At 38.5% G+C, this 24,179-nt stretch overlaps 1 protein-coding gene and 1 pseudogene across 4 annotated transcripts in view; both read left to right on the top strand.

The window, feature by feature from the left end:
• Window positions 1-24,179, top strand: part of LOC108523483 (acetyl-CoA carboxylase 1-like) — a 177,219-nt gene that overhangs the window by 148,272 nt on the left and 4,768 nt on the right. For all 4 annotated transcript variants that reach the window (XM_017864127.1, XM_017864130.1, XM_017864128.1 and 1 more), the window contains 9 exons: window positions 1,181-1,290; window positions 2,079-2,160; window positions 3,152-3,250; window positions 4,592-4,698; window positions 8,036-8,146; window positions 15,769-15,978; window positions 20,068-20,238; window positions 21,235-21,396; window positions 21,752-21,915. In XM_017864127.1, coding sequence (XP_017719616.1) covers window positions 1,181-1,290; window positions 2,079-2,160; window positions 3,152-3,250; window positions 4,592-4,698; window positions 8,036-8,146; window positions 15,769-15,978; window positions 20,068-20,238; window positions 21,235-21,396; window positions 21,752-21,915 — 1,216 coding nt within the window. The remainder of the gene's footprint in view (window positions 1-1,180; window positions 1,291-2,078; window positions 2,161-3,151; window positions 3,251-4,591; window positions 4,699-8,035; window positions 8,147-15,768; window positions 15,979-20,067; window positions 20,239-21,234; window positions 21,397-21,751; window positions 21,916-24,179) is intronic.
• The window catches only part of LOC108523485 (60S ribosomal protein L17-like), a 1,199-nt pseudogene continuing 637 nt past the window's right edge, over window positions 23,618-24,179 (top strand).

Here is a 24,179-nt window from a genome sequence, read left to right on the forward strand (position 1 = left end):
TTTTTTTTTTTTTTTTTTAGAAAGGACTTAAAATCTTTTAGAAATAAGAACAAGATAATCACCATTCTGACTGGCATGAGATGGTATCTCATTATGGTTTTGATTTGCATTTCTCTAATAATCACTGATGTTGAGCTTTTTTTTTTTTTTTAATATGTTTGTTGGCTGCATAAATGTCTTCTTCTGAGAAGTGTCTGTTCATGCCCTTTGCCAGTGCATGTGGGGCTTAATACCTAACTGATGGGGTTGATAGGTGCAGCAAACCACCATGGCACATGTTTACCTATGTAATAAACCTGGATGTCCTGCACATGTATCCTGTAACTTAAATTTTTAGAAAAGAACGAGATAAAAGAACTGTTAATAAATAATGGTGGATGCTTGAGTTGAAATTTGAAAGCTAAAATAAATATATAAATGGAGGAAATGAACTTTGAGCAAGTTACTTAACTCCTCCAAGCCATCATTTTCTGTCATATATCATGTATTGGGTTGATGACAGAATTAAATGAGATAATGTATATATAAAGTGTTAGTTACAGTCCCTACACGTGGTAGCTCTTCTGTTACAATTGTCATTGCCAGAATAGGAAGATAGATGTTAGGTGACAAATTTGAAAGGGAATACTGTACAACAAATATACATGAGAAAGTGGTTATCTTTCTCAAGTTTCTTTCAAATACCTGTTTCCAGATACACTCTTTCCAGACACTCCTGTAACTAACCTTTCTTGTTTAGCCAGTTTGCAAGCCATTCAGGCTCTCCTATCTTTCTCCATTCTGTCAAGCTCTGCACCAGGAAAAGGGTCTAGGTCCAGTGCCAGTTAAAGACAAAGAATGTCAGGACTAGAAGTTTTTCTCAGAATAGAGTAATTGCGCTTGGGCCACTGAGAGACACATCAGCCTTGATATAGAAGATTCCTCAGAAAGATTACAAAATGAAATATTGGAGAACTGCTGTTTTAGTATAAGAGCTTCTAAATATGGGGGTAACTTGTATTAGTGCTTGTGACTTAACAAACTAAGAGACCCCATAAGTGGTCCTGGAAATTATCCTATTAATGCTCTTTGTCCTGTGGTTAATTATGATAGTTCCTGACCTTTACATAGTTTTGCTGTGCAATTAAATTTTTGGAATAAAACAATCATGTGTTCTCTATTAATTTGCTTGCATTTTCAGAATACATTAAGATGGCAGATCACTACGTGCCAGTGCCTGGAGGACCAAACAACAACAACTATGCAAATGTGGAATTAATTCTTGATATTGCTAAAAGGATCCCAGTACAAGTAAGAGATGCCAATGTATTCTTTAAAACCAAATTCAGCCATTTTATAGTTAGGCACAGGGCGATATCCAGAGAAGAACATTTTTGTAAAGTATCTTTTTTGAAAATTATTAAATGCCTGTATATGAGATAACTAAACCAAATAAGGAAAAGAAAGGTGGAAATAATGGAATGGCTAAAAATAAAGTAAACCTAATACAAACAAAGTTTGGAAGCATCTTTCAGAGATTATTTATTCTAGGTATCTCACCTTTGAGCCATCCCAAGTAAGTAAAAATTACCTGTTTCTTGTGGAATATTAGCCTAAATGATGGTGGTATATTAAAGAAATAGGCTGTTTCTTCTCTGTCACGTTGTGTTAGTAAGTTTAGGGTAGGTATCTTAAAGCCCCAAGAGAAAAAACTCTAAACTTAAATGGCAGTGTAATCAATAAAGATGTAATGGAGTGGCCATAGTAATTGAATATGTGAAACATAGCCAGTATTTCTAGAAAATGCCCTTTACAGCTTAGGCTATGAATTGAGTTTCCTAAAGAGCAACAAGAATAACTGGATCTTAATATCAGTTTCAACTTGGTTTTGACCCCTTCAGAGATCTTGCCACAATGGACTACTTATTGTTACTCTGTAAAGAGTTTGCCAACAATCAAGCATAGAAGCTGAATTAAGCATTAGGCTGCTGTGGAACTATTGTACCTCATGAAATAGAGCCAGCCTGGATAGAGAGTCATGCAGTTTGTGGGGGTTTTGAATGAATTTTAAGAATGAATTATATTGTATTCCCTTGCAGGCAGTGTGGGCTGGCTGGGGTCATGCTTCTGAGAATCCCAAACTACCGGAACTTCTCTTGAAAAATGGCATTGCCTTCATGGGTAAGCCGTTCTGACATACTGTCCCTGTCTTTCTGTTTCTTTTTGTCAATTTTGCCCACATTTTACTCTATAGTCTGATCTTCTTCTGTTTAAGATGTACTGGGCTCTCTCTCTCTCTCTCTCTCTCTCTCTTTTTTTTCTCAATCTATTACTAACTCTCAGAGTGACCCTCTTCATTTCTTTCATTTTTTTCATTTCTTGCTTATCTCACTTCATCTTGATTTTTTCTGTCCCTGGGTCCGATATGGAGATATGGAGAAGGCTTTGGTTTCTAAAATACTGACCTTTTAAAACTTTGCAGCTAACCTTAAGAAAGCATGTGGGAAAATTACCTGTTTTTAGATAGTGAAGATAATTGAATACTCAGGATGCCCTGGCAGTGTGCCGTTAAATATGAATCAGCACCTTTGCATTTAAGCATATAGGTGCTACAGGTGAGAGATACTTCTGACTTTTCTGCTGTCATTATACCAGAGAGAAAAAGAGAGGTTATATAGCTCAAAGTATTTTTCTGTCTGTCTCAGTGACCTTAAACAATGAACATTATGTTTTGTAAACCTTATTAAAGATAAGTCCCCTTTTTGGGTTCCCCTTAGAACAAAGAGGGTATACTATTTCAGACTTGAATCCTAAAACTTTAAAGTCCTTATTTCAGGATATTGACTTAAAAAAGAAGACTTTATTGATCTGGTAAAGTTGAATCATGAAGAATGATAACATTATAGCTAGATTTGTCAAAAATTTAATTCAGCATATGTTTATATATACAGAGCTCTCACTCTGTACAAAAAGCTACATTAGGTTTCATAGATGGTACAAAGATAAGTCAAAGCATAATAGTCCCCATAATCAATTTATGATCTCCTTGATATGTGAGGGGTCAGGGGAGGACAAGACAAATACATAAATAGCTATGATACAAGGCAACTACATGTGCCAGAAATGAGGCCAAAATGTTACAGTCAGGATTCTTTTCCTGTTTTATTTTTAGGTCCTCCAAGCCAGGCCATGTGGGCTTTAGGGGATAAGATTGCATCTTCCATAGTGGCTCAAACTGCAGGTATCCCAACTCTTCCCTGGAGCGGCAGTGGTAAGAACTGAATTCTTGTTTGTATCTTGAAGTACAAAATAGCTCAGTAGGATATTTGGGACTTACCTCTTTTGAAAAAGTATTGGGATACTTGACAGGAAATGGAATACAGTTGATTAATGGTATCTTGTAGCTCCTGGCTTAATTAATACACCTGTGATTCTTTTATCTTAGGAATGTAAATTTAGTTCCAGGGACACAGATGCTAAACTGTGATCTAGAGTGATCTTGTGAGTTAACTTGGAGAAACTCTGGGAAAGCACATACATGGTTTTGTGGGTTTAGATGTACTCTGGGTAGGTTAGAATCTTCCTCAGAGGTGGGCTTCCCAGGTGGAATTAGGTCTTCAGACCTGCCTGGGAGTAGTCTGGATCACTAAGAAAAACCTAAAACCTACTCAGATGTTTACTTGCCAATGTTTTCTTGATATCAACCCACAAGCTATTGATAATTTGCTTTGACTGTTTAAAAACCATTCAACCTCAGTTGCCCTTGATGCAGAAAATGAGATCAGTAATTAACCTTTCTTCCAGGCATGCCAGAGGGGCAAGAATTTTCAGAAAATGATTTATTCTCAACAAATCCCTTAAAGAGTTCCATGTGAATTATTATAGCTGATAACAATATGAATCTTTCTTTTTTTTTTTTTTTTTTTTTTGGTACTCAAGCACTGGGAGCCAGACATACACTGAAACTTCTTTTAAATGGGAATGACCATTGTCTTGAGGCTGAACAGATTTGAACCCTTGTTACTCTGGCTCTCCAGGGAGATTGCAATATCTTCTCCAGATCTGCTGGGTCAAATCGTTTAAAATAAACGGTTGAATTTGTTCTTGTTTGAATGGAGAGGCTATAGTGTTCCCCTTGTGGCTGAGTACAGGGACGTTCAGAGAGCATGGAATCATGACTCTGCTGAGGCCGATAAAACCGCCATTTCTATTTCCAAGGGCTCATAAAGATTGAATTATTTCCCAGACCTCTTGGCCCTGGAGCAGGCCTGAACACACAGTTTGAAGGTATTTTGCCTGCTGAGTTGCTGTGAGAAGTATGCCATGCTCTTTTTTTGTTTGTTTGTTTTGGTTTTGTATGTCTTTGCATTTTTATAAGTTGCTCCCTGTTAGCTCATGTGGCTTTTGCCAGCATAAGAACCCAAGTTGCTGGGTCATGCTATGGCTAACTCCTGTTAACCCCAAGGACTGATCAGGGTTTTATGGCATCCTTCCTTCTCCCATCCACTCTCAGTTTTGGATAAATATGATAGCATTTTAAAGAATGCAGAGCAGAAAATTGACAAGAGCAGAAGCTCTTGTAATTGCCCTAAGTTGCTATTGTCTATTGCAGGTCTTCATATGGACTGGCAGGAAAATGATTTTTCAAAACGTATCTTAAATGTTCCCCAGGAGCTATATGAAAAAGGTTATGTGAAAGATGTGGATGACGGGCTACAGGTAGGTTACTAACTCCAGGGAGTGATACCTTTCAACTGACCAATTATAGTCACAAATGTGGAGATTGGGAGCCTGGCTCGTGATATATACCCAAGGTGGTGTTAGGGATGTAAGACCAGGAGGTGTAGTTTAAAAGTATAGAATACTCTGGTTTGTCTTTAGATTGCGTAAGTCTTTTTACTTTAAAAAATACAGATTGAGGAAGTGACTTTAAATGTAAACAATCTAAATTCATTTTGAAGCAGGCTGCTCATCTAGACAGAACATTTCTTAGGTGATTAAGTCAGAGTTTTAAGGAGGTGCTGATTCTCTCTCTCTCTACCAACTGTTAGTGTGTGAGGGCAGGGACAACAAACAACATACTTTTTTCCACTGGTTGAATTCAGAACCAAGAAGCCAGGAGTCAGAGATCAAACAGTCAGCTTTATTAGAAACAGTGATGTTGGTGAAAATGGCTTAAGTGTGTAGCAACAATCAGATTTGTAAACTGAACACCAAAGTTAAGCAGGCTCACTCACCCACTGGTTACTGGCAGTGCTGAATGACCACAGATTTCCCTCGACAGAGAGCGAGCTTAATTCAGCTTAGTGTATGGCTGAGAGCTGACAAAGAGCGTATGTCCTGTGCAGTGGGCTGATCCCAAAGGGGAAAAGGCTGAGCTATGCATATTCAGTCCCTCCTTCCAAGTTGACCAATCACATAATTTATTATTTTTCCCTTGGGGAGGAGCAAGGGAGTGAACCGAGAAAGACTGAAAGTGTTACTCTTAATTGTTGTCTATCCATGTAAAAATGTGAACCTAGGCAAAAGGAGATCCTTTCCCCACCATTAACTTTTCTTTGCTTATAGTTCCCTCCAATTTGTTCCCCTTTAATTTTTATAAATAGTTTAAAGTGTTGGTTATGCTTTCAAGTATAATGAAAGATAATGAAAGAGGTTATTGTAAGAAAAATACATTGCTTTAGTTTGACTCGTGTGTTATAAATTCAAGAGGGATACTGAATGTTCAAATAATTTTGCTATATTGTTTGCATTTTAAGTTAAACATCCTGTAATCTCCTTAATAAGAAGAATTAATATTTCTAATTGAATTGCAAATGCTTCATTTTGTTTGCTATATATTTGCAAAGAGTAGAAGAACTCTTTGTAAAGAACTAGCTATTTTTTTTTTTTTTTTTTTTGCTTACACTAACGTTCTTTTTTTATTTTTTGGTATACATTATAAACAGCATTTTCTGGTAGAAAATTTGAAAAGCCAAAGATGATGATAAAGCCACATGTAAACACACCATCCAAAGATAATGTCTGTTAACATATTCATGTTTTTTATCCTTTTCAACTCATAGATTTATATCATATAAAAATCTTTGTTAAGAGATTCCTATACTTATGATAATTATAAGTTTTGAGTCTTAATATATGTATTGTGTTGGTAATCATAATACTTTTTTCTACTTAATATTTTTTTGTCCTTCTACCTCCCCGCTCCTTACTTAATATTATATTAAAGTGTTAAAATTCTTCCAAAATATTTTTAATGGGCTACCTGTGACTAAAGCTTTCATATATTTTTAAAAGGCCTACCTTCTTACTTACTGACCTCCTGTGGGATACCCCCTTTTTTTTTAAGTCTTTCTCCACGCTTATGCTATCTCTTTGATCATCTATCACTCAGCAATTGAGTTCATTATACTAATTCTGTTTATATGAGCATAGGAAAGAATAGAGTTAAGGAAACATTAGAAAAGGTGAGACTGCGAGTAAAAGATTTTCATTCCTAATCGATTGACATAGCTTAAACATTGAAATGTTCTTTTTCTGGGTGATACTTATTTTATTTGATTTTATTTTTTTGGGTTGGAGTCTCACTCTGTTGCCCAGGCTGGAGTGCAGTGGTGCCATCTCGGCTCACTGCAACCTCTACTTCCCAGATTCAAGTGATTTCCTGCCTCAGCCTCCTGAGAAGCTGGGATTACAGGTGCCCACTTTTGTATTTTTGGTGCAGACAGGGTTTCACCAAGTTGGGCTGGCTGGTCTCGAACTCCTGACCTCAAGTGATCCACCTACCTTGGCCTCTTAAAGTGCTGGGATTACAAGTGTGAGGCACTGGGCCAGGCCTGGTGATATATTTTAAAGATATTGTTATAATGTAGCAAAACCTTAAAAGACTGGAATATTTTGACAAAGGAATGACTTGGTTATTTTATTTTATTATTTTTTGAGACAGGGTCTCACTTTGTTGCCCAAGCTGGAATGCAGAGGCACGATCTTGGCTCATTGCAACCTTTGCCTCCTGGGTTCAAGCAGTTCTCGTGCCACAGCTTCCCGAGTAGCTGGGATTACAGGCATGCAGTACCACGCCCAACTAATTTTTTGTGTTTTTAGTAGGGCCAGGGGTTCATCATGTTGACCAGGCTGGTCTCAAACTCCTGACCTCAGGTGTGATCCATCTGCCTCAGCTTCTCAAAGTGCTGGGATTACAGGCATGAGCTACTGAGCCCAACCCCACTTTAGCTTATTTTAAATGAACTCTTCATGTCTTTTTTTTTTTTAATTGTGATACGTGGATGCCTGCATAATATAAGAAATTCCAATAATGCAGAAATATATACAGTGAAAAAGGAAAGTTTTATATCCACCTATCTTTCTTTGTTTTTTTTTTTTTTGTTTTGTTTTTTTGAGATGGAGTTTCACTCTTGTTGCCCAGGCTGGAGTGCAATGGCATGATCTCTCGGCTCACTGCAACCTCCACCTCCCAGGTTCAAGTGATTCTCCTGCCTCAGCCTCCTGGATAGCTGTGATTACAGGCATGTGCCATCATGCCCAGCTAATTTTGTATTTTTAGTAGAGACGGGGTTTCTCCATGTTGGTCAGGCTGGTCTCGAACTCCTGACCTCAGGTGATCCGCCCGCCTTGGCCTTCCAAAGTGCTGTGATTACAGGCATTAGCCACTGAGCCCGGACCCATCTTTCTTTTCTAAATCATTGCTGGTATGTACTCTAGACTTAAATTCTTTGCACTTACATATGTAGGTGTATGAATGCATATATAGTTTTGTTTTTGACCCATGTGACATTACTTTAGATTGAACCATAAGAAATTGCCTATATTCAGTCATTTTAAAAATCTGTGAATAAGGCAATTTCTTTTGGTTCAACCTAATACTACAAATATTGTTCTACTATTTATTTTTTCACCTAATAGTGTATCTTGAAGATCTTTCTATTTTACTATATTTAGACTTACTGACTGCATTCTTAAAGGGAGAAAAATGCCAGTTTTCTCCTTCCCTAGTAATAACACTATTTCTTCTATTTTTTTTTCTTTCTTCTTGAAGGCAGCTGAGGAAGTTGGATATCCAGTAATGATCAAGGCCTCAGAAGGAGGAGGAGGGAAGGGAATTAGAAAAGTCAACAATGCAGATGACTTCCCTAACCTCTTCAGACAGGTAGAGTATAAGCTGTTTTTGTTTGTTTGAACTAACATATATATCAGAGATACATGATTTAATTCATACTATAATTTGGATGTCCAGAAAATATTTAATTTTTAATTTTGTCTATAGCTAATTGTCTTTCGCTCTAGTTTCTACCTGCATGTTAGCAGAGAAAAAAGGTTAATGAAATGTCCAACTCAATTTTAAGTTTTATTTAATTAGGTAATTCAAAAGTAGAGTTTTCTGTCCTATATAAACATGCTCAGTTTCTCAGATAGCTCTTCCCTACATGGTGCGTATGGCTTTTAGGACCTCATAATGGCAAGGAAAAATCAATACCTTTCTATATTTTTGTGTCCCTGTTCTCCTGACTTTGTAGATAATGTGTGGTGTGGTGGTATGATACTGGTATGGTTGCTCTTGGCTTGGACAGGCCCAGGCTCTCTGGTTGACTTTTTCTCACTTCAGTTCACATTGCCTAGAGACCTCTGAGTTACCATCATATGTCCCATCTACCCTGCTGTCCCAGCGGTCTATACCCTAGTCCATGCTGCATGGCCACCACACCCTGGCACAGGAACCCTGTGGCAGGCCCATAGTATATAGGAACTGAGAGTGACTCAGGAAAGCTCAATGTAGGATCTCTCGTTGTCTTACCCTCTGCTTTGCAGCCAAGTTGATGTGGCCGTACTATACATCGGTTGTAGAGATGACCAAATAAGTGATGTCTTTTTAGAATCTTAAACAGAGTGAGAAAAGGGAGACAGGGGTCTCTTTTTGTTCTGCCCTCACATACTTAGTTACCGTCACATACTTAACTCACTTTTTTTCCTTCTACCAGTGCGTAGTAAAAGATGTGTCAAAAAATGGAAAATTGGGACAGAAGTCTGCTCTTTTCACTCTCCTAGCTTCCCCCTTTTTCATAGTTTCCTTATCATCTTCTACTTTGCACTTCTTTTATTAGTGTGCCATGCCACCTTTTATTTGGCTTTTTTTTTTTTTCTTAAAACAGCAGCAAACTCCTTGCTTCACTGTCAAAAGTTAAATGGAAAATCTTATAAGCTGAGTCTTCCATGATTTGATATACAGATAGTCCCCCAACTTAAAATTTCAACTTACAAATTTTCAGCTTTACAATGGTGTGCAAGTGATAATGCATTCAGCATAAATCTTACTTTGAGTACCCATACAGCTATTGTTTTTCACTTTCAGTACAACATTCAGTAAACTACATGAGATGGTCAACACTTTATTATTATAATACAGACTTTGTGTTAGAAGATTTTGCCCAGCTGTAGGCTAATGTGTTTTAAGAACATTTAAGGTAGGCTAAACTAAGCTATGAAGGTATCTTAAATACAATTTTTACTTAACACATTTTAACTTATGTTGGGTTTATTGGGACATAACCGCATTGTAAGTCAAGGAGCATCTGTACTAGATAAAGGAAGTGATAAAGTTGTTGTCTTGGCTGGGCTTGGTGGCTTATGCCTGTAATCCTGGCACTTTGGGAGTCTAAAGCGGGAGCATAGATTGAAGCCAGGAATTTGAGATCAGCCTGGAAGACAAAGTGAGATTCAATCTCTACAAAAAATTTTAAAATACATAAATAAATAAGGTATTGTTTTGCTACATTATCCTATTTTAAGTGTCAGAAATTGAATACTACCTTGGGTTGTTTTTTTCACATTTTTTTCATTGAATTCTAATTTCATAGGTAGATCAATGACTCAGGGGGTCTAGAGAAAAGGACTTTGCTCTTAGAAGCAAAAAGAAAAAAAGGCATGGATTAATAATCTTAACTGATACAGACATTTCAAAACTACTCATTACTATGGAATCAAATAGTGGAAAAGTCTTAAAACACTAAGGGGAGGTTTTCTGTGAAAGTCCTTAAGTTTTTCAATACTAGTTGGCTGAATAAACCAATCCTCCCGTTGGGAATAAACTAGAAAAGCTGAACCAGATTTCTTTATAAATATATGTGTGTGTGTGTGTTTGTGTGTGTGTGTGTGTGTGTGTGTTTTATGGCATTAGAGACCATTCAAGACAGTGAAGAATTATGGGGCTAACATATAGGAGAAAAAGGAAACCCAGAGATGTGAGCCTGACATATGAGGCTACTTTTCCCCTAGATACATCTTCTAGTTCAAGAAGAAGCACCTGAAAGGCTGATAAGTTTTTGACAGTCTTAAAAGACTAAGAGGGCTCCCTGGGGAGAGGTGCCCTGGAAAACCTCCCACATTTTAGGTTGGGATCTTTAAGGACTGACTACGGGAGAAAGGGTGAACTGGAAATAGACTAGCCCTCACAGGGACTAAATCTTGGCTTCAAAATATTCAACCTCTGATTTAAGGAAGATGTTTTAGGATTGCTGGTGCTTCTAGACATCTGCAGGAAGCAAATGTAAATCCTTTCCAGAGAAAGATAACATCCAGAACTTAAAATTATTTCTGTTCATTTTTCTTACAGCATATCAACCACTCAATTGAAAACAGGCATACAAAATTAGACGATTGAAAACCAAGAAGAACAAAACAGTAGAAACAGACCCACAGAGGGTTTAGATAATGAGATTATCAGACAAGGACTTTAAAGTAATTCTGCTTAACATATTCAAGGAAATTAAAGACAGGATTGAGAATTTTGGTAGAGAACTGGAAATCATAAAGAAGAAACAGAAGTTCTAGAACTGAAAATGCAATAACTAAAATTAAGAAGTCAGTATCAGTAGCCGGGCATGGTAGCTCATGCCTGTTATCCCAGCACTTTGGGAGGCCGAGGCAGGTGGATCACTTGAAGTCAGGGGTTCAAGACCAGCCTGGCCAACATGATGAAACCCCGTCTCTACTAAAAATACAAAAATTAGCTAGGCCTGGTGGCACACGCCTGTAATCTCAGCTACTTGGTTGGCTGAGGTGGGAGAATCACTTGAACCCAGGAGGCAGAGGCTGCAGTGAGCTGAGACTGTGCCACTGCATTCCAGTCTGGGCAACAGAGCAAGACCCTGTCTAAAAAAAGAAGAAGAAGTAGTCAATATAGGAGTTTAAAATTATAGCATATTAGATGCAGTTGAAGAGAATTAATAAGTGGCACTGGAGGCTGAGATGGGAGAATCCCTTGAGCCCAGGAGTTTGAGGCTGCATTGGGCTATGGTCATGCCACTGCATTCCAGCCTGGGTGACAAAACAAAAAAAACATAGAAAAAGATAAGATAATTAATGACTAGTGAGTAGATTAGAAGGAAATTCAGACTGAAGCATGGAGACAAAAGGATGAAAAACATAGAGCAATGTGAGAAATTATTTGCAAAGATGATCATAATAACTCTTTCCATTTCTGTGTACCTACTCTGTACACCATTATTTTGCAGCTCCTCCTATCAAGAAGTAGAGTCTTTTTTCCCCAACCCTTGAATTTTAGCTGGCCTTGTGACTTGTTTTAGCCAGTAGAATGTGGCAGAAATGGTACACAAGTTCTGAAGCCTGGCCTAAACTTCAAATAGTTTTGTAGTTGCCCTTGCTGTCTTGGAGCGAGCCCTCAGACTACCAAGTAAAGAGCCTATTCTAGCCTACTGGAGAAGGAGAGGTCACATGCGCAGAGATGAGTTGTCCCAGCTAAGGCCTCCTAGTCCTACTAGCTGACAAGTCAGCAGCACCACATTTGAGACATGTAAATGAGACCATCTAATTTGGTCTCATTTGGTTTGGTTATTCAGCCAACTAGTATTGGTTTGGTTATTCAGCCAACTAGTATTGGTTTGGTTATTCAGCCAACTAGCATTTGGATTGGTTATTCAGCCAACTAGTATTGAAAAACTTAAGGACTTTCACAGAAAACCTCCCCTTAGTGTTTTAAGACTTTTCCACTATTTGATTCCATAGTAATGAGTAGTTTTGAAATGTCTGTATCAGTTAACTAGATATTTGACCATCTAACCCCAGTTGAGCTGCCAGATGACTATAGCTGCTTGCGTTACTCCAGGCAAGATCAAAACTGCCAATTGTGCCAAATTCAAAATGCTGATCACACTTATGAGCAAATAAAATAAAATGGTGACTATACGAAGTCACTAAGTTTTTGGTAGTTTGTCAGGTATCAATGGATAATTGACACAGAAATTGATACCTACAGGTATGATATTGCCATAACAAAAAAGTAAAACATAAGACATTGACTTTAAAACTGGCTCATAGGTGTAGGCTGGAAAGTTGATGAGGAGGATGTTAATGAAGACTGGAAGAATGATGAACTGTTAAGGGAGGCTGGAAAAGCATTGTAGTAATTGTTACTGGAGTCTGGAAAAAAGATCCATGTTCTGTAATAATGGAACAATTGGCAAAAAAATGTTATCTGAGTTAACTTGGAAGATAAATTGGATATATTAATTTAATGAAGTCATGGATCTGTTTAAGGAGCTCTCTACAAGTGTTTAAAGTATCTGTGGAGTGCTTCTAGTTGCTTATGTTAAGAAACTCTAAAAAAGAGGTAAGCTAAAGAAGATGTTTTGCTTGCAAGCAGAATTGACAGAATTTACAGAAATGTAAAGGACCCAGAACTTATTGAAAATAGAATTGTTTCTCATCCCGAGTCTCTCCAGCTGGCAAAAGATTTCCTAAGTTAAAAATGCCTCAGGGTAAAGACCAAGTCAAGAGTGCTGTGACTTTAAGGCCTCAGAAATCTTTAAGGTAGTAGCTAATAAATTATCCTTTCAGCTAGGAAGATGCTTCTAAGTATCCTTTTTTAAAAAAAAAAAAAAAAAAAAAACACTTTCAGCTAGAAACAGGCTTCTAGCTATCTTTTTTGTTTGTTTGTTTGTTTTGAGAGGGAGTCTCACTCTGTCGCCCAGGTTGGAGTACAGTGGCATGATCTCGGCTCACTGCAACCTCCACCTCCCAGGTTCAGGTGATTCTCCTGCCTCAGCCTCCTGAGTAGCTGGGATTACAGGTGTCCACCACAATGCCTAGCTAGTTTTTGTGTTTTGAGTAGAGATGAGGTTTCACCATGTTGCCCAGGCTGGTCTTGAACTCCTGATATCAGATGATCCTCCCACCTTGGCCTCCCAAAGTGCTGGGATCACAGACATAAGCCACCACGCCTGGCCCTAAGCATCTTAAGGGTACTGTCTCATAGCATCCTGATGTGCCCAAAGTATAGAGAGGTCTATGCAGACATGAGTTGTGGATGTGTCTCTTTGGGTGAGTGGTGAACCCCAATATGATTCATAGGAAACCCACAAAGTTGACAAGAGATTTGTGTTGATGAATGCACCAAGGGACTGAAAGGGCCAGAAACAGCTCAAAATGAAAAGTGACCTCTGAGCCTTAAACTTTTTTTTTTTTTTTTTGAGATGGAGTCTTGCTCTGTCACCCAGGCTGGAGTGCAGTGGCACGATCTGGGCTCACTGCAAGCTCCGCCTCCCAGGTTCACGCCATTCTCCTGCCTCAGCCTCCCAAGTAGCTGGGACTATAGGCGCCCGACACCTTGCCCAGCTAGTTTTTTGTATTCTTTTGAGTAGAGACGGGGCTTCACCATGTTAGCCAGGATGGTCTCGATCTCCTGACCTCATGATCCGCCTGTCTTGGCCTCCCAAAGTGCTGGGATTACAGGCTTGAGCCACCGCGCCCGGCTGCCTTAAACTTTTTATGGGCAGGAAGCAGAGAGAAAGCTATTCATCTGTAAACAGCTGTCATTTCAAATAAAAAGGGAGATTTTTCAGAGAGTGGAGTCAGGAGCCCAGAGGGCAGAGCTAAGAGCAGGGGATGCCATGGATTCAGGACTCACTCCCAGGGAACCAAATTAGACCCTGAAAAACAAAACAAGACGAAAAGAAAAGCATTCCTGACCCTGGAGTAAGGGAATCTGACAGCATGTACCTATCTGGATTTCAAAACTGCTATGGACCAGTACCTCCTATTTCCTACTCTTTGAACAACAATCTCATTTGCAATTATCCTCTCCCAATATCATCATAAATATTGGGAGTGTTGGGGCAGATAACTTGTCTTTTTAGTTCCCAGGTCTTTGGATCAAGAGAAACTGTACCCGAGGAGCTGCACCCAAGGAGCCTCATTTTCTTCTGGACATGACTCATGAGAAAATGGACGTCAAGCCCGATGTCATGATTGGATGAGACTTTGGGGGTCTTGGGAGGGGGTGAGTCTATTTTGCATGTGGGAGGTATGTGAATTATTATGGCCATAGGGTGGAGCATAGTAAGTTGTTTGCAAGAGATGACCACAATAACTCCTCCCATTCCCACATTCCCTTTGCAATGTGACTTTGCTGTTCCTCCCTTCCATGGGTGGCATCTATTTTCCCCACCCCTCAAATCCTAGCTGGCTTTGTGGCTTGCTTAGACCATTAGAATGTGGCCAAAGAGATGTATAAATTCTAGAGCTTATACCTCAAGAGGTCTTATAGCTTCTGCGTTTGCGCTCTTGGAACACAGCACTGAAGAAGCCTGGTCTAACCTGCTGGAGGATGAGAAGCCACATGCATTGGAGATGAATGATTCCAGCTGAGGCTCCCTAGACATACCAGCCAGCACTCAGCACAAATCACCAGACATCTGAGTGAGACCATTCTACCCCACTCAAGCTACCAGATGATGATATGTATATAAGTGCAAGACTAGAAGAAGAACTGCCCAGATGAGAACAGCATCATAAAAGGTTGATGTTCTAAGCAAGCCACTGAGTTTTGAGATGACTTGCTACATGGCAAAACAGAGCAAAAAAGATACAGAGCATAAAAGACTATGGGTTATGTGAAATGGTCTAACATCATGTACTTTAAGTCTCAGAGGAGAAGAGAAAGAGAATGGAGCAGAAGCAATATTTGAAGAAATGATGAAGCAGAAGCCATATTTGAAGAGAGAAAGGCTAAGAATTTCTTTGAACAGATAAAAGATACCAAGGACAGATTCAAAAAGCACTATGAGCCTTAAGCAGGACAAATACAAAGAACCACATCTGTGCTTATCAGAGTAAATCTACCACTCTACCCCCTACAAAAGAGAGAAAGAGAGAAAATCTTAAAGCAGTTGAGGAATAAAGATTACTTCCAAAAGAGTAACAATAAAATTGACAGTTGACACCTCAGTAGAAACAGTGAAAGCCAAAAATCATTGGGATTATTTAAAGTGCTGAGAAAAAAAAATAGTTACCATTTTAGAATTCTGTCCCCAACAGTAATATTCTTCAAAACTAAAGATGAAATTCCTTTGGCTGCAACAATACCATATATGATGTAATGTGAACCAGGAAAGTATCTTGTCTGGAACAAGTTGTACGTTTGGTTGTACAGAATACAGGATGGTAGTATTTTGCCCATTGTTGGATTTGTGTATGTGCCTATGTTTTCAAATATTTTGTTGTTTACCTTTGTGATGCACCAGATTTTCATATGTTTTCATATTTATCAATTAATATTGATTATGTAAGAATGCAGCATCTTAAAGATATTAAAGATGATGGCATGGACTGTATTTTATTCACTTTTGTATTTCTGCTGATTAACATGGTTCCTGACACTTCTGGACATCTGCTTGTTGAAATCAAAGTAGCTTATCAAGATAGATAAAATGTTTAAAATTTAAGAGTTGTTTTTTTTTTCACCCTTTTCTAATACAGGTTCAAGCTGAAGTCCCTGGATCTCCCATATTTGTGATGAGACTAGCCAAACAATCTCGTCATCTGGAGGTACAGATCTTAGCGGACCAATATGGCAATGCCATCTCTTTGTTTGGTCGTGATTGCTCTGTACAACGCAGGCATCAGAAGATTATTGAAGAGGCACCAGCTACTATTGCTACTCCAGCAGTATTTGAACACATGGAACAGGTACATATATTAAAAGGTTTACTTTATGTTTTCTTACACAGAACATTTTTCATTCAGTTCATGTACCAATCTGAGAATAATGGGATTTTAAACAACTATTCTGAATAATTAATTAAAATTATGTCCTTTTCTTAGAGCAACAAAATTTTACTGTTCTCCCACTAAGAGAATTGTCAAGGAACATATCAAGCTCTAAAAGTAGTTAACGTGTTCTAAAAAAAATCAGTGTACCATTTCGGGATACAGGGATAAAGAAGAGAAATGTTTTGAAATTTTTAGTCTTATGATTGTTTTTTTTTAAGAAGCTCATAATCAGGTAGTTTCATTTGCTGGGTTGATTATCATCAAGTCTTCAGCTGAATTTAATCAACTCTATTATCTTTTTTGGAAAGTCCTCTATCTTCAGAGTTCACACATTCTATCTCTTTGTATAGAAAACAGTTTCTCAAAGTCATGAAGGATGCCTTTGGAATAACTATAGTTTAGAGACCTGAACATAGTCTTTTCTGGAGTCCTGACCCAGTCTCTATATCAAAATATATTCTTCAAAATATATTTCTTGTGTGTTAGAAGTCTATTTCCTATGTTGTGTATATATTAGGATGTATTCTTGAACTGCTGTAATAAAGATGCCTTCAAAATGCAGTGGCTTGGCCGGGCATGGTGGCTCTTGCCTGAGGCTAAGGCATACAGATCACTTGAGCCCTGGAATTTGAGACCAGCCTGGGCAATATGGTGAAACTGCATCTCTACTAAAAATACAAAAATTAGCTGAGTGTCATGGCACACATCTGTACTGTCAGCTGCTTGGGAGGCTGAGGTGGGAGGATCACTTAACCCTGGGAGGTCAAAGCTACAGTGAGCCTTGATCATGCCACTGCACTCCAACCTGGGTGACAGAGCAAGACCCTATCTCAAAACAAATAAATAAACAAATAAGCAAAATACAGTGGCTTAAACAAGGTATAAGTTTCTATTTCTCTTTCATCATAGTTCAGAGATGAGCTGGTACCAGAAATAGGTTTATTGCTCACCTGTTGCCTGTTTTTATAAATAAAATTTTATTGGAACACAATGATGCTTATTATGTGTTATTTATGGCTGCTTTATCACTACAATGGTAGCATTGAATAGTTGTGACAGAGGCTATATGACCCACAAAATTGAAAATAATTACTATCTGGGTTTTTACCAAAAAAGTTTGCCAAACTTTGCTCTCGGACATTGTTATCTTCATGATTAAGCTAACTCACACAAGATTATGTGGAGGGCAAGCATATGGAAGCATGATCTTGAAGTCACATACATCACTTCTGCTCATATTCCACTGGACAAAATTCAGTTACACAATTATACCTAGCACAAAGGATGTTAGGAATTGTGGTCACTAACTGGGTGACCATGTGCTCAGCAAAAATTTCAATTTTATTCCTAAAATGCTGAAGCAGAGAAAAGTCACTGGAGGGCATTTCGTAATCTGTGCCTCAGTCTGTTCCTCTGGCTACCCATTATCCTTTTATCATTTTTCCTACTCTCAGAGCACACATAGCCTTTGTCCAAGGAAGACAGCCTGAAGTCCCATCCAGTTACTAGTAACTAGTAACTGGATGGGTTATTACTGGAGGTGATTCTGGATCTCTATGTGATGTATATTCCTCTCCATTAGATATGTATTGTGGCTTTTCATGGGCCAGTGACCCAAAATACAAGTTATTTACCCATTGTCATTCCCCCCCTGCCCTTACCATACACCCAATATACAATAATTGAATAGGAACAAGATAATTCTCATTTGGAAAAATGAGAAGTACATAGCAATCATTGGTCCATGGCAGTTATCAAATCCTCCTTTTTAGGTAGGAATTGCAATGATTCCCTTCTATATAGTGGAATACTACCTCAGGCCTTCTGGCTGTCCCTGGTTCTGCTACTGCACACTCCAAAGAAGTACGATAGGGGAGTAAATCCCTTGTTCATTGTCCTTCAAGGCACCTACCATTGTTTTCTGGGAAGTTCTTCCTCATTCAGTTTTCTCTGTGAGTTGGGCTTTGGAGACTATGCCTTCTTTGGGAGAACTTTCACAACCCACTTCCTGCTGGTGCAGGATTGAGGGCACAAATATCCCAATCATCAATCACAGGCTTTTGAAAACCAGGTTTGTGGTTTGTTTAGAAATACAATTCCTTCAAATACTTACTAAGCTTCTGGGCTATTTGCTTGCAATCAGCTTTGGGTTGGATTAATCATACTCAAAGATTTCTTCTAGATATAGAAACTTTTCTTCTATTATTTACTGGCTTCTGTGCTTAGCCTATCTCTCTTGCCTCGATTTAATATTGGCTGTCTTGGGGCCAACTGAAACTAAAGCAGCATGTTTAATCTGATCTTTGACACTGTGTTGCTTCAGGGTGATAATCTCATTTTCTCTTTGGGTGAGTACAAAAGAAGTTGGCTTTTTCTTCACTCTGACCCTTTCAGATCATCTTTTTTAAGGTTTAGTTGGTGTGTGGTCAGTATTCCAAGTTATTGTAGGAAACAGTTTACCAAATGTTGTGTTATCCCAACAAGGAGGTTATCGCCTTTCCAGCCTGCAGTATCTGTTTCTCTGCTACCCACTACCCTTTTGCTAAGCTAGCATCTCATATTTTAATATTTTTAAACAGCAACATTCTACCTGCACTTAATAATTCCTGTATCGATTAGGATACAGGTTAAATTACTATAACAAAAAGGTCCAGAAAACACAGTGGACCCCCCAAAAAATAGAAGTTTATTTTTCTCTCCCATCCTAGTCTGGGGTGAGCTTTTCAGGGCTGGTGGAAGTTTTTTATTCCATGAGGCCATCTTGGGATACAGGTTCGTTCGTTCTTTTCTTTTTCTTTCTTTTCTTTTCCTTTCTTTCTTTTCTTTCTTGCTGTTCTTAGTGTGTTCTCATTTGCATGATTGAAGCTGGCTTATACTATCATGACCACATTCCAGTGAATAAGAAGGAAAAAGCCAGGAATAGAGAATGAGACTTTTCCTTTTCAAAATATGACTTAGGGTCGGGTGCCGTGGCTCACGCCTATAATCCTAGCACTTTAGGAGGCTGAGGTGGGTGGATCACCTGAGGTCAGGAGTTTGAGACCAGCCTGGCCAATATGATGAAAACTCATCTCTACTAAAGATACAAAAATTAGCCTGACACGGTGGCATGAGCCTGTGATCCCAGCTACTCAGGAGGCTGAGGTAGGAGAATCACTTGAACCCGGGAGGCGGGGGTTGCAGTGAGCCCGAGATTATGCCACTGTGCTCCAGCCTGGGTGACAAAGCAAGACTCCATCTCAAAAAAAAAAAAAAAAGAAAAAAATATATATATATTGTTTAGGAGTTATGCATATCACTTACCAGTGCTGATGTCTGTTTGTCAGAACTTAGCCACTAACCAGGCCAGGCATGGTGGCTCATGCCTGTAATCCCAGTACTTTGGGAGGCCAAGGCGAGTAGATAACCTGAGATCAGGAGTTTGAGACCAGGCTGGCCAACATGGTGAAATTCCATCTCTACTAAAAACACAAAAATTAGCCAGGCATGGTGGCGTATGCCTGTAATCTCAGGTACTTGCGGGGCTGAGGCAGGAGAATCACTTGAACCTGGGAGGCAGAGTTTGTAGTGAGCCACGAGATTGTGCCACTGCACTCCAGGCTGGGAGACAGAGTGAGACTCTGTCTCAAAAAAAAAAAAGAAAAGAAAAGAAGTCTAGTCTCTAGCTAGTTAGTTATGTTTCTAGGAAGAAGAGGAGCATATTGGAAATACTGGAAACTGTATAAGAGTCTGTCCCTGTGTTTTTTTGTCTGCATGCATTTAGGTCTGATGGGGTGAGGTTGCTTTTGATGCAAAGTGAAAAATACGCTTTTCTCCCGATTTTTCATTGAGTTTTCATCCATGTCCAGGGATATGATAATCTGAAAGGGTGAAATGTGCTCTCATGTGGCTAAAAGCCTTTGATGGCTCTTATACACACTGAACAGTTGAGTCATTGAGAGGCTGTAGTGGTCCAGCAGTTGGATAAGGTGAGATACTTACGTTTGCTTATCTCTGTTCTTTGAGTGTGCGGTGAAACTTGCCAAAATGGTGGGTTATGTGAGTGCTGGGACTGTGGAATACCTGTACAGCCAGGACGGCAGCTTCTACTTTCTGGAATTGAATCCTCGGCTACAGGTAGAGCACCCTTGTACAGAGATGGTGGCTGATGTCAATCTCCCTGCAGCTCAGCTCCAGGTGAGTCTCCCTGATCTGGGTTGTGGAGCCTAGAGAAGTCAGAGAGGCCTGAAAAACGGGTTTAACCAGTGTGTGATGAGAGAAAAAGCACCTCCTATCTGAGTCACACCTAAAGTTCATTTCTCTTTCATGCTGTATGGGTTATGCATGTGTGGGTTGGTTTTCCTGATGTAGTACAGACATAGGAATGTTATTATTTTTTTCTAGTCAGACACATCTGATATAATGTGTCGTATTTTAGAAATAAATGTTAATAATGTATGCTTTATTCAATTATTTAACTATAGTAGACTTCACAACTTTGTATTATAATTATTCCCTACTCATTCTTTTTTTTTTTTACTAGTGTTCTTTATTGAAATAATTCTGCATCAGAGATTGGTGGCTGAAGTTTTTCCTGACAAGAGTGTGGTAGCACACATATATTTTTATAATTTGTAAAGTGCTTGCTGTCAATATTATTGTCTTCTCTCAGCTCAGGAAACAAATACTATGGAAAGCAGTAATAGTTAATGATAAGGTTTGATATTATTTTTATCTAACATTATTTGCCTACATTGAGAACACCTTCTGGGTTCCTATTAAAGACTAAAGATTTACTTACTTCCGCCAGTGGTTTGCAGGGATGGAAGAGATAATTATGACACAATTAAGACTTTCTAGCTGTCTGTTTTTGGATAGCTATTAACATTTACTCCTCCCTTAGATATTTTCATTCTCATTATGTGATGGAGAAATGACAACATGAGAACTCGTGTCTGTTTCATTAGGAATGTGGGGACTTCTTTAGAAGTGGAGAATATTCTAACTACTTATCTATAGTGATATATTGTATTTCAAGCAACTTAGAGTTGATGATTGTAGAATACAGATTATAAAAATAGAATGCTTTAGGGAGTGGCTCCAAAAATAAAAACATTTTAGGTTATCTGATAGCCTCTACACTTTAAGGGAAGTAACTGAAAAATTAAAGATGTGTGTTTTATTACCTTTCAGATTGCCATGGGGATTCCTCTATATAGAATCAAGGATATCCGTATGATGTACGGGATATCTCCCTGGGGTGATTCTCCCATTGATTTTGAAGATTCTGCACATGTTCCTTGCCCAAGGGGCCATGTTATTGCTGCTCGGATCACTAGTGAAAATCCAGATGAGGTAACCCATCACTTAAAAGGTTTATACCTCCTTTTAATGAACTTTAATGTTAAGATAGTATCTGAGAGTATACTTCTGAAATATCTTGGGACTTCCTCTGGAGAGAGAAATATAGAGGTTTCTCAGAGCACATAAGTAAATGGTCATTGCTTCATTGGTTACTTAATCCCACTTAAGTCACTATAGAGTCTTCAGTGGGTCTGTAGCCTTTATCATTCAGTGGGCCTTGGCCTTTATCATTTTTGTATGTCTTCTCTGCTTCTGTTTGTGATTAACACAGAACTTAAACAAGAATATATAAATCTTCTCTTCCTTTGAAACATAATATGGTCTCTCATTCTTTATTCTCTAACAGGGTTTTAAGCCCAGTTCAGGAACAGTTCAGGAACTAAATTTCCGCAGCAATAAGAATGTTTGGGGATACTTCAGTGTTGCTGCTGCAGGGGGACTTCATGAATTTGCTGATTCTCAGTTTGGTCACTGCTTTTCTTGGGGAGAAAACAGAGAGGAGGCAATTTCGTGAGTATAATAGCATTTGACTGCATTTTACAAAATAAATTTGTGCTAATCTTAAGTGAAGGTATGAGCATGGGAATAGGAATCATCTGCTGTCAAAGTAATACTATGAACAACCTTTTTGAAGAAATCTTGAATATTTCTAATTGTACTCACATTCATGTTGTATTAAATTATGCAGTGCTTGGCAGATGTTTTCTGTTTATTGTTCTGAGCCTTTTGAAGTATTTTCCTTTCAAATATTTTGATAAATGTATAAAATTGATTGCTTTAAAGGTATCTTATTTTCCACAGGAAGTGTATTGTTATTCAGGGGAGGTAGATTCTTGGCCAAGAACTAGGTATCAAATAAATCATAGACTTTTATTTTATTTTTTTCTTGTGAGAAGACTTAAAATCTATTAGCAGTTTTTAAGTACACAATCTATTGTTATGAGCCATAGTCACCATGATGTACTCTTATAGTTATTTAAAATAATAAAATTATACTGCTTATATTATGAAAAGGACATAAAGAAATTGCCTACATTGCTTATATAAGAGACCTTAGTGTGCTGTAAAGTATATAACAGCTTAGGCAAATATAACTGCTATATCATAAATGTTAGATAATATTCTATTAATCATACACAATGAATATTAAACTAACAGCACTTTTGCTTGCCTAAAACATAGGGCTGAAGGAGGTGATTTTAACAGCTTAGATCTTTTGGAATATCTATCCAAAATTGAAACTTGAACTAGTTCTTTTCTGTTTTTTTAATGGTTTATTGCCTTGCATCAAACATTTAATACCATTCCCTTTACCTTTGAACTGTACACGGAGTAGGTAATTAATAAGTGTTTATTAGTATTAATTAATAAGTAGCATTTGTTTATTAGTAATTTATTAATCCTAATATATGGTTATTTGTATTAATAAACACTTATTGATTAGTTTTATATTTTTATCAATTTCATGAATTAATTAATTTTAAGAGGCAGGGTCTTGCTCTGTCACCCAGGCTGGAATGCAGTGGTGCCATCACAGTTCACTGAAACCTCAACCTCCTGGGTTCAAGCAATCCTTTTGCCTCAGCCTCCTGAGTAGCTGGGACTGCAGGTGTGCACCACCATGTCCAGCAAATTTTAAATTTTTTGTAGTGATAGGGTCTCCCTTTGTTGCCCAGGCTAGTCTCAAACTCTTGGGCTCTAATGATCCTCCCACCTTGGCCCCACAAAGTGCTGGTATTATAGGCATGAGCCACTGTACCCAGCCTTGATTAATTAGTTTGTAATATTGTTTTTAGAAGTAGGGAAATCTCATTATTTCTCTATTTTGTCCTTTACATTTCTTCTCATTCTTCAAAACTATAAGTGGAATTTTTCAAAATTAAAACACTGCTACCAGAAAAAAACATTGGTATGAAGTTGCCTTTTAAGCATATTCACTGCCGTATTATGCTCTGCAAAGTGAAAAAGGTTTACACTAGAGCTTGCAAATTGTTGGCTTTCTGGTGAGTTTCAATGTACAGATGTGTTTTGATCAGCTCACAGGGTGTTAATTTTTTTTAATTTGACAATATTAAAAAATCAGGAGATTGAAATAAAAATATGGATTTCTGCTAGCTCTTAAAAGTAGGACTATAATGACAACATTAGTTTTATATTCTCGTTAAAAGTTAGCTAGGCTCTTTCCCTAAGCGGGCTGAGGTAATCTGTGAAAATGGTTCGCTATTCACTTGACCCAGAGAACCCCAGGAAATCATGCAAATCAGGAGGTTCCAATCTTCGTGTTCACTTTAAGAACACTCATGAAACTGCCCAGGCCATCAAGGGTATGCATATTCAAAAAGCCACGAAGTATCTGAAAGATGTCACTTTACAGAAACAGTGTGTACTATTCCGACGTTACAATGGTTGGGTTGGCAGTTGTGCCCAGGCCAAGCAGTGGGGCTGGACACAAGGTCAGTGACCCAAAAAGAGTGCTGAGGCCGGCCGCAGTGGCTCACGCCTGTAATCCCAGCACTTTGGGAGGCCGAGATGGGCGGATCACGAGGTCAGGAGATCGAGACCATCCTGGCTAACATGGTGAAACCCCGTCTCTACTAAAAATACAATAAAGTAGCCGGGCACAGTGGCGGGCGCCTATAGTCCCAGCTCTACGGGAGGCTGAGGCAGGAGAATGACGTGAACCCGGGAGGTGAAGCTTGCAGTGAGCCAAGATCGTGCCACTGCACTCCAGCCTGGACAACAGAGCGAGACTCCGTCTCAAAAAAAAAAAAAAA

The sequence above is a fragment of the Rhinopithecus bieti genome, unplaced genomic scaffold, assembly GCF_001698545.2.
Source record: "Rhinopithecus bieti isolate Rb0 unplaced genomic scaffold, ASM169854v2 scaffold_74621, whole genome shotgun sequence".
NCBI lineage: Eukaryota > Metazoa > Chordata > Mammalia > Primates > Cercopithecidae > Rhinopithecus > Rhinopithecus bieti.